Below are 11,213 nucleotides of genomic sequence, written 5' to 3' on the forward strand. Positions count from 1 at the left end.
TGGGACACTGTCTTGAGGGAGACCTCCCATCAGTCTCTGGTTGGCATTCCTTGTTTTATGACTTATGAAACATCTATTGTTACAGTCTCTCTCTTCTCTTCATAGGTGCCCCTGGTTGACCAGGGCGGTGTCCCCACTCATCCCCTTCTACAATGGAATCGTCTTTCTCTTCGTGTTGGCCAACTTCAGCATGGCAACATTCATGGACCCTGGTATCTTTCCACGAGGTGAATCTACTTTGGGACAAGGGTAGAAATTAGGGCACTAGCCTTCATCTTGGTATATTTGTGTTTATCTTGAGGTCCTGGAATTGGAAGGGAAATGACAGATAGAGAAAGACTCATTGATGTGAGCCAGGGTTGGACTGTCCAGTAATTTCAGTAAGCTACATATTTTCATAACTTTCTGGTTGTTTCCCTGTTGATAGCCGACGAAGACGAGGATAAAGAAGATGATTTCCGGGCGCCACTGTATAAGAATGTGGAGATCAAAGGGATCCAGGTTCGAATGAAGTGGTGTGCGACCTGTCACTTTTACCGACCACCTCGCTGCTCTCACTGCAGCGTCTGTGACAATTGTGTGGAGGTAGGACCTTATCGGTGCTGCTTTTTTTTTCTCTCTTTTTTCTCAGTTTCTGTCAACCCACTCCAAGCTGCCTCCCCAGACCCCATCTTTCTCTGTGTTTTTCCAATGGATACTTATTAACACTTCCCTGCTGACACGTTGCAGAATTGTTGTTCACCATGTTCCATGTGTTCTTCTGCAGGATTTCGATCACCACTGTCCCTGGGTGAACAACTGCATTGGGCGACGCAATTACCGATACTTCTTCCTGTTCCTGCTTTCTCTAAGTGCTCACATGGTTGGGGTTTTTGCCTTCGGCCTCATGTATATTCTCAATCACCTAGAACGACTGGGTGCCCTGCATACCACTGTCACGTATCCTTCTGCTTTTGGGGAAACCTTGAATTTTGGTGACTGGGTGCTCCTAAAACTGGCCTTACAGCACCACACTTTTTTATTAGAGGACTTCCCACCCCATCTACTGAGCTTGCTGAGCCGCTTTCCTACAAATTGTACATATGACTGACGAGTTGTGTAAAAGGAGGGCTTCAAATGGCTGGGATACCCATGTTTTACCCTGCCGTCTGTTGGCTCTAGTTTCTTCTGCAACTCTAGCCATGCACTTCATGTGTAAGAGTAGTGCACCGCCTGCTGTCTCCTTTACAGCTTTAATGTTTCTGTGTAGGAAAGTCTCATACTGGATCATATGTTTCTCGGCTATAAGCTAGACCTGTGCTCAGTGAACTTGTAGATAAGGAGCTGCACGCCTTACTTCTGAAATTTTTGTGGATTTGATTGCTTAAATCTCCCCTTATTTGTTCCTTGACTTCTGGTATTCAGGCTGGTAGTAATGTGCGTGGCAGGACTCTTCTTCATTCCAGTTGTGGGCCTCACAGGATTCCATATGGTCCTTGTAGCCAGGGGACGGACCACTAATGAGCAGGTGAGTTGGTCAGCTAGAGAAACCCTATCAGCCCTGAATCTCCTGGAGGAGATGGGGTTTACTGTTTATGAGATGGAGTCCAAGGATCATGATTTTATAAGCCAATAAGGGCTAGGGGAGTTGTTTTGGCAAAATGATGCATGTGTACAAACATGGACGTTGCTGTGTAGTAATGCCAGTTATTGGGTGAATGTGAGTTGGTGGGAATGCCATGTGAATGACCGATCAGAATGTGGTTCCTGCATTGTGTCTTTGTTGTAATTGAGGGGCTCTCCTTAAAGGGGCTTTCTGGTTTGCAGGTTTCTTTCTGGTTTTTGCTGCTTCTGTTTTGTCATTCTGGTCTTCCATTTTGTGTTTTGCAGGTGACTGGAAAGTTCCGTGGCGGAGTGAATCCATTCACACGGGGCTGTTGTGGAAATATAGAGTATGTGCTGTGCAGCCCTTTGGCTCCAAGGTATGTAAAAATAGTTGAGTGTGTTTTCTGGCTGATGGCTGCACTGTCGGCTTAGTAATACTATTCTCGGGTCATATCATACTATTTCAGTCAATGCTAAGAGAAAGTGTGGGAACAGTGAAGAACAATAACTGTTAGTTTGTATGCTTTTAACAAGAGACCTACATGCTTACCTTAGTTATCCAGCTGAAAGGCTTTCCCTTTTCAGATATATTGTAGAGCCAAACAGATTGCATCCTGTCAATGTCAAGCCCCCCTTTCTCCGGCCAGACCTGCCTACACGACAGATCTCGGTAAAAGTCAATGACAATGGAATCCATGCCAACATTCCCCGGAATAAGGTCAGTGCCCTGCTTTTTGTTTTGGGGTGATATTAGGCAATATGGACTGAGAAGAAAGAAAAAAACTCGAAATCACAAGGTTGCTAGTTAAGTCGCCACACAGCCCCCTACTGTGTGACCCTGAGAACTTAACCTACTAGTGATCCAGTTTAAAAAAATAAATATACATATAACATGCACGTATAACTATGAATCTGTACTTGTAAAGTGCCTGAGGATGGTGTTGGCGCAATAAAACCTGCTATATAAAATTACATTTCATTGTTGATTGGTTCCTGTTCTGCTGCTGCACACTGTGTTCTCCAGCTCTTGCTCTTGTCCAGCGCCAATTGCTCTGAGGAACAGTCTGGGGGGAGTGAGGCACTCTCACTTATGATTCAGTATTAGCAGCTTGTACATTAGCACCTACATTTCACATTATTTTATTGAGTCTCCTCGCCCGATGTTTGTATATCTTAACCACTGGATACATTTTTAATGGTGTAGGTTTTTGGTGTATGCAGATCTAAGACCCCCCAGCTATGCTCATTGAACTTTCCTTTGTTGGTAGTCAAAAGTTAATTTGGACTCCCTGGAAGACAAGTGTCTGGACAGCCAGCCACCTTTGCCCCCCAAAGCAGACCTGAATAGATACACTGAACTTAAGAGCCAGCTGACATCCAGCGAAGGTGAGTGGTGATCATTTTTATTTCTTATTTTAATTGATTTTAAGGTTATCAGTACAATATGCCCTTTGAACTTAAGTATTATAAATATCTGTAATATACATTAAAAATATAATAAACCAAATATATATGAAGATATCCTTTCCCACTAAAAAGAAAAACAGAAGAAAAGATGATACTCTATATATACTCACAAATAAGCTGAGAATTTTAGAATCCAAAATAGACAGAAAAAATTGCATCTGTGGGCCAAAGTGCGTTTTTTTTTATGTAATTCATTGTAAGTGTTTTAAAAGGCCTTGAAATCCCTCTACAGAAAGTAATGACAACAAGAAGTATATTTAAGTAGAATCCTATCTGAAGCGTAATTCTCTTAACGGTAACTCATTTTCTGATTGCGTAGATAACACAGAAGAGCTGTCATTCATTATCTGTCCAGCTTTTCCAAACTGAATTTATCCAGTAGTCTCTAAAGCGTATAAAATACCTAGTCAGAACCTGAGCAATATTCGTAAAGAATGTTCAATCACAACACAAAATTTACAGAAGAGCCCAAGCACTATGTAATACAGATTGTGAGAGATTACATATTAGATCTGGGGGACACCTGCAAAAATATCTCCATCACACTCCAAAGTAATACAGCATGGAAGAAATTGGCAGTGTCAGCGAAACAATTTCTTAATTAGGGACACCAACTTGATGCCTTTTTTACCAAAAATTAGGGCTTGAATGGGCCAGTATGTACTGTATGGCGCACTGGCTTTGTTCCATTTTTGCCGTGGCATGCCATCATTAAATGGTTGCACATCAGCTTCTCCCGCTCTGACCTTGAAGGGGACCCCTAGCACTCAAGCTGCCCGGTCTAATGAACAAATATCATAGGGATCGAAACTCCAAGGGGGAAACTTGATTAAGATTAAGGAGGGCCAAGAAGTATGTTGTTCTGTATTTTTCTGCTTCTTATATTATGCAAAATAAATATTTTCATTCATCATTTGTTTTTTTTTTGTAGCATTGAGATAAATGTTTTAATTCAGTATCCTGCTATACTTAAGTCCAAATATATAAATGTGTTTTCTAGTTCTTAACAGTCTATCTGAAGCATGCAGAATTTATTTTCTACTAGTACCTACTATACTAATTTCATTAAATTTACTCACAAAGTGGTCTAAGTTTGCACGCAACCTTATTGCCCTACTCTGACTCTCAAGAATGCACAGTATAACTGTGCTTAATCTAAGTCTTGGTCCACTGCTAATCCGCAGCTCTGGGTCACACTGCAACAGCGTTAAACCTTAAAGTTTGTCTTGTTACCGGAAATGCGATAATTTGCAGTATCAACACTAGCCGTGCACTACTGGATCACGCTGTTTCAGAATATCTACAGCAAATAGTTGGATTAAAACTACACAGATCCTTTATTTATAGGTTTCTTTTACAGGATTGCAAGCAGGACACTATTTTCCTCGTGTCTGTGAGATTGTGCCCAAGGGACTTGTGTCGTGACTTGTCTTAACTTCAGTTCTGCTGTGGTGATTACTGTCTCCTTGTAAATCTTAACTGGGTGCATTAAATGTTCCCCCAAGCACATAGAGGATTAAATGTATACCCATAACATTTGTTCAGTTCTTTTCTCTTGATTGCATGCTAGCTATGCACATGCTTAACTTCTTCTCACTAGCCGTCGCAAGGCAGTACGTCTGTGAGCTTATTTTTTGGAGCGGAATAAGCTTCCGTAGTAATGCATATTTGTTTCTTTTCTAAGTAATGAAGGTATTTTTACTACGATGAAGTTAAGTATTGTGTTAGGCTATTAGTTATGTTTCAGGGATGAAATTGTTTAAAATTTTTACATTTGGCTTATCTGCGATTGATGCATTTTTATTTATGGCATTTTGGTTTAAAATTAGAAGGTTGGCTTATCTGCTTCTCCATGAGTATCTCTGGTATAATTGTCTTAGTGGTGAACGTAACTGAAATGTGCAGCTGATGAAAGTGCATCCTTGACGGTATCATTGATGTGTGCAGTCCGGTCTAGGGTACATTTTGGACAGTCTGACTCAAGTGAAATGCATGCACTGTACTACTTTTAATTAGACTTTGAATGGCTTAAGAACAAATTATATACTGTCATATGTTGACTTCCATTCATTGTCTGCGAAACTGATTGCAAGATCCCATTTAATACGCTGTTCCAGAATATCTGCTAATTTATTTTTGCACAAATACTGAAATGGCTTATTTTAGCAGGGTGGGATTAGCATTAGAGTAAAGCTTCTGTAGTGGCAAAGGTCAGTGGTGACTTTTGTGCCTTTTTTGTGTTAACACTGCCATCTACAGGACCAACATGAGAATGCATGAGTGTAATTTTTTAAATGCCAGAAATGAAAATGCTTACATATTAAATTCCCTGTCTTCTTGTATCTGCCTTCTGTTGGTGTAATATGTATAACTCGGACCGAGCTGGAGAAAGCATGCTTTGATTTATTAGTAATACACCCTGATCGGATATCAGCAACCTGGATGAGTACCTGTGATGCAAACCACCATGAAGGAGAACAGTCCAGACTGGGAGAACACTTAGCAGCACAGCCTGCTCGTCTTTTTCAGAAGTTTACAAAGTATTCCCTGAACACAGATATAATATTATTTTGAATTAATTAGTATATTACCTTAAATCTAAATGGACGTTTATGAATTGACTGTAAATTTTCCCTCTACTATTAGTCATTATGACATTTCTACCTGGGTTTGGGCTAGCGCAGGCCTTTCTTAATCATTCCACATACATGCTTTTGCTCAGCTCTGTGATTATGCCTCCTGTCTTCAATTCTTGTTCATGTGTGTGATCTTCAAGTGTTACTCTAAAAGATATGTTGTTTGTTTCAGAGAGCACCCTCTCGACCAAACCCTTGCATCCATCTACACCAGCCATGTACAAGTATCGGCCCACCTTTGGCGCGAATCCCAAGGTCCTCTATCAAAATCCTGGAGAGAAGGTGAGGAGGTTACTAGGAGGAATGAGACTGTTTCCTGAGGATGGTGGTTCTTTCTGTTTTGAAAATAGGGGTCTCACAAGGCGCCATGTCCATAATTGCCTAAGAGCAGGGAGGATCAGCTCTAAATCAATACACGCTGACTCCATGTGAGGGGAAGGGCCTAATTTACAAGCCATTGGCCAACCCAACAAACACCTGGGCAGGGAGGTGAAACTGGGATATGTGTAAGTTCCGGTGGAGTGTAAATTGTGTGTACCTTGCAATCTGGTTAACTCTCTCCTTCCATTCGCTTGCAGGTCATCTTGCAGGAAAGCTGTCAAAGTTCACCCATCTTGGAAGAAAACGGAAGAGGACATGATTACAGATCAGAGCCCAATTTGGACTTCCCAGAGAGCAAGGGCTCTTCTATTCATCGGGCGTTCACCTCCTCGCCTCTGCAGCTTGATTCTTTTGCCATCAACTCACGCTCACTCAGTCTGAAGCATGCACATCGGAGGGGTGGCGATAAAACCCCTGTGCACACTATCCGATCAGAAGGGAATGCCTCCTCTCCTTACAAGAGTGTCTTTGCTCCCACCTCGCTCTCCAACAGGAATGGGAGTCTCTCGTATGACAGCCTTTTGAACCCCAGTATTTCACCTTCCAGTGCTGAGTGCCTGGCTCACCCAGGAGTTCCTATGGTGGGCTACCACTCCCCTTACCTGACTGCTAAAATGTGTCACATACAAGGGGGCGAAATACAACACCAGGCTCCATCAAGTTACAGTCCAATTCTGAGCAGCAGGCATTCTCCACATCCACGGGACCCTTCACCTGTGCGCTATGACAACCTCTCCAAAACCATCATGGCATCCATTCAGGAGCGCAAGGAGATGGAGGAGAAGGAGAAGCTTCTGCACTCCCACCCACATACACGTGGCCTAGCAGCAGACGTGTATGCCACCAACTCTGGTGTCTATGAAGCCTCTGGTTCCTATGGCCTTAAGCAAGGTGCAGTCTTTCCAGATGAGCCTAGGATCCCTCCAAAACTTTCCTATGGCTCCAGGGACAACCTGTTAGGAGGCCCTTCAGTTTTCAATACAAGGAACCTCCACTCGCGCACCCCTATGAACTCGCTGGCAAGTAGCGCTGGCCTTGGTCGAGCCCCACGGACTTCTACCACTTCCTTGCACACAGATGTGACCAATAACAATGTGCAATCTCATCAGGCACTGCAAAGCCGGCCTGGTGAGGGCGCCTTTAGGTCTCCTGTCCATCAGACTCCCTCCTCCCCTTTGGTGCTGCCCAGATCTCCCTCCTACAACATCCAGACACCTCTGTCCTTCATGAATGCGCTGGACATGACAGACTCGCCGCCTCTGGGAGGCCCAAGGTAGGTACTTGACAATGGCTTTTCAAAATGAAAATCATATGTAGCTCTGAATAAGAAATGGACTTCCATTGCCAGTTCCTTTATCAGTATAGTAGAGGTGTGAACTCCTTTGAGAAGGTGTTGTAGCTCAGTCAGGGGTGGGAAGCACTCAGTGCGTGACACTCATTCACATGTCTTCTGTCCAGGTGTGTACATAGAACTTTACAGAAATGTTCTCTTTTTTTACATTCCAGGGAGGAGGTCCAGCTGAAAGCAGGTCACAGCAAATTGAACGGGCAGCCAGGGGGATTACCCCGGGCAGAGTGCCGCTTAGGTTCCACATCAAGCTCCCAGGGAAATCCTGTGAGCCCCAACCGGAATGCAAATGTTAAAAAGGTGTCGGGTGTGGGTGGCACCACATACGAAATTTCTGTGTGAAGGCTCTGTCAAACAAGTGTCAGGAAGAGAGAGGTACTCCAGAAAGGGGGGCAGCAGGCAAGGCAACCGTCTTGCCCCAAACTTGGAGATAGGGCATCAGATCCTGAAGATGATAGCTGTCTCACTAGCCTGACTGTACTGCACTGCCGCCATCATATGTATGTAAAAAGTAAAAAAAAAAAAAAAAAATAAAGAAAAATAAATAAAATAACAACAAAAAAAAAATGGAGGGAAGAATCCAAAACGTGTGTTGTGTGCTGGACCACTTGTGATTTCCGCCGTGGGCTTGACTCTTCCTCCCAGTGGAATCGTCAGAGACGCTTGTCTGTTCCGGCGACTGTACCTCATGAACTGGTTTAGATATTCATATGGACTGTTGGGAGACCCGTGGTGCTCTACTACATAGAGGGCTAAATGAGGGAATTTTATTATTTTTTACCATTTTTATTTTCTTTAAATGTGTCAACAACTCAAAAGAAGATGTACAAACTTTAATTTTCAAACATATTGGAGAAAGGTGACACTGTGCTTTCTTTCCAGCAGGAGTTACTTGTTTTCCTTTCAGGGGGAGGGGTAATGGAGGATCAATGCTTTGTGGGGGGCAAATATGTGGAAAGCAGCCATGCAGCCCCACAGACTGCCAAGGCCTTCCTCCCCCTCCACTACATATCCATAATTGTACAAAATGAATACTTGATGCTAAGGGGTCGCAGTGTCACGGCTCCTTGGGTATGTGGCGTGGTGACGTAAGGTGTTTGGGAAGGGTGGGTGTCAACTCCTAGAGTTGGGGTCAATTTCTTTTGGGCACACCAGTTTGGTATTATGACATTTAATAAAGATTTTAATTCTTATTTTCAACACTGTGTGCCCTGTAATTTGTAGGAGCTTGTGGGATTTACTTTATTGTAAATATTTACACTGTGACTAAACAGAGAGGATATTAAGACTTTGGATTATCAGCCACTTGAAACAGACAACCATTCAGATCATTTTATATGAATGGCTGCTCCACTGTCTTTCAGTTCTGAATGAGTACCTGTTTATTTTTTATTGTGCTTCTCCCCATTCCTGTGATTTGGTCAGGTTTCTGTTATTGCTCTGACATTATAATTATGAGTGGTGTAAACAAATCATGATCTGTATAAGTTGATGCTAAAACCTTTTTCTGAAAATTTGAAAAGACGAACGCGAGGAAGGCATTCAGTCCATCAGGCTCATGTCTTTAGCTAACAGCTATGCTGTTCCAATGTCTCATCCAGATTCTTCTTGAAAGTTGTCAAGGTTTGTGCATCAACTGCATGGCTCTCTGTTTTGTTTAAAAGTCCTACAACTCATTGCACAGAGAAGTGCTCCCAGGCTTCAGTTCTACGTGCACTTCACATTTTCCACTGGTGTCCACGACTAGGAAAGTAGCAGCTTAGTCAAGGTAGCAGTGGAACTCTGCATGATGGCAGTTCTTGTGAATTCATGCTGAGGACAGGACCAAGATAAAGGAAAAACTCAGTAGGTGCACAGGTTGATCTTTCAGTCCGATGATGGGGTTTTAGGACTGAAGGTTCGAGTTGAGGTAGTTATGCTTGCTAATCTTATACCTATTGCTTTGCTGAATCTTGATGAAGGCTACATAGCTAAAGCCTTTTGTCTGTAAAGGCATTGTTGCACTACGCAACTTCAAGCCAGACAGCAAACCACACATGGAGATCGGAGGAGATCATGGATTACACGACTTCCCCAGAACTTCTCGGCACAGTTTCAAATTTTCATAAGGGTGACACATTCAAGAAGCATCTTTATTTTTTTTCCCTCTCCATTCTGTTACTGCATGACAAAGATGAAATGTTGAATAGACATCTGGGCTAGTTCTTGTGTTCCATACACCTCTTCTGTGTTTGCACGGTTCAGAAGATGTATTTTGTCTTTTCTTTTCTATTCCTCTTTTTCTTTTCAGTATTAAACACTCATTATTTGTCAGTTCTTGCACACATGGGAACCTGCAAAGAAAAAGCATAGCATCTCCATAGACGACTGCAGTCAGGGCAGTTCAGTTTAGATTCCCACAGAGGAATGAGAAGTAAAGATGGTGCAGTTTTATTCCCAAGTTTTAAATGGTGTTAAGGAGTCTTTTTTTTACAGCTTTCTTGGAAAGTCTAAAGTTGGGTTGTTTTTTTTTTGTCTGTCTTCCCAGGTCTGGTGGTGATGTCTATTAAACCAGTTACTCATTGTCAAGTTATTCTTTTTGAGTTTGATTGACAAAAAATGTAGTGTGGCCTGGGCCTTTTATTTAAATTCATTTATTTTTTTAAGGAATTGCTTATCTTTTATGGAAATTCAAGAGCGTGCACACATTCCATGCACTGTGGAATGTCTTGGCTGTAGGCCTGAGGCCCACTTCACATTCGTCAATGTTGAGCTGCATTTGAATGGCAGGCACAGTTTTCTGGTTCATTGACACTGAATTCTGATTTGTGACTTTATTTAGCAGACAGACAGACAGACAATATTGAATGTTTGTCAAGTCGAATGAAAGAAACCTGCACAATCAGACACTGATAGCCATGCTGGACTAGTCCAATCCAAACATGCCTTGCATTCACTCATGGCTGATGAATCTCTGACTTGTTTATTTTAAGTGCCTAAATTTAAATCATTTCATGTGCAGTAAGTGAATAGTTCTTGTTTAAATTAAGAGAGCACACGGCAAAGGTTGGTGCTGTTGAATTCCTTCACAAAATACAGCCTAGTCTTGGATATTTGTTAATGTTTTTCTCTAACTTTCCAAGCACAGTGTGTGAGGAGCCAGAGCCTATCCCGTCAGTGTCGAATATAATGCAGGAGCCAGCCATCAATAGGGTAGGCACTAGTGCAGTGGGACTAGAGCATTTAAGACCTTCCATTAAGCCAAAAAGAGAGGTTTTTAGATGAAACGTGGCTGGAGTAAAATGGCCTAGACACTGGCAGAACATTCCTAGTTAGTGATGCTGCAGCAGCATTCTCTCTCTTCATTACTGCAGTTTACACTGAGCAACTGAAGAACTCGACTGAAAGGTGCAGATTCTGGTTCCCCTTGACCATTTCACAAGGTAAGGAAACAACTTCAATTTTCAAGTTAATATTTGATTTAAAGTATAAGTTTGATATTTTTCAAGTCAAAGTTACTTTTTCACTATCATATTTATTCATTTGTTGCATAAAATTGTGCTATACACTTCTAAGCTTCTCCTATACATTTAAAAAATTCCTTCTCTGTTCTTGCAGCTTACAATGGAGCTAAAAGGTACATAGGCCCACAAGTCACTACAAAAGCTTTAAAACTTATCAAATATTTCCATTTCTCAAGGCAAACATATTATTGTGAATTGAGCTGTGTCTTGAGATTACATACATATTGCATCACAGCATACCCTTGATGTTTGAAGAAGGAAATAAAGCACACATTAAAACAGTGCTGAGACATT

General features: G+C 42.1%; 1 protein-coding gene across 3 annotated transcripts in view; it reads left to right on the forward strand.

Moving 5' to 3' along the window:
* zdhhc8b (zinc finger DHHC-type palmitoyltransferase 8b) overlaps positions 1-7,919 on the forward strand; it is a 39,206-nt gene extending 31,287 nt beyond the window's left edge. For all 3 annotated transcript variants that reach the window (XM_039771471.1, XM_039771473.1, XM_039771474.1), the window contains exons 2-11: positions 106-227; positions 428-585; positions 767-939; positions 1,405-1,507; positions 1,870-1,961; positions 2,170-2,302; positions 2,853-2,970; positions 5,860-5,969; positions 6,266-7,341; positions 7,575-7,919. In XM_039771471.1, coding sequence (XP_039627405.1) covers positions 106-227; positions 428-585; positions 767-939; positions 1,405-1,507; positions 1,870-1,961; positions 2,170-2,302; positions 2,853-2,970; positions 5,860-5,969; positions 6,266-7,341; positions 7,575-7,758 — 2,269 coding nt within the window. In that variant the 3' untranslated portion in view covers positions 7,759-7,919. The remainder of the gene's footprint in view (positions 1-105; positions 228-427; positions 586-766; positions 940-1,404; positions 1,508-1,869; positions 1,962-2,169; positions 2,303-2,852; positions 2,971-5,859; positions 5,970-6,265; positions 7,342-7,574) is intronic.
* The last annotated feature ends 3,294 nt before the right edge of the window (positions 7,920-11,213 follow it).

Source organism: Polypterus senegalus, chromosome 12 (assembly GCF_016835505.1).
Source record: "Polypterus senegalus isolate Bchr_013 chromosome 12, ASM1683550v1, whole genome shotgun sequence".
Lineage (NCBI taxonomy): Eukaryota > Metazoa > Chordata > Cladistia > Polypteriformes > Polypteridae > Polypterus > Polypterus senegalus.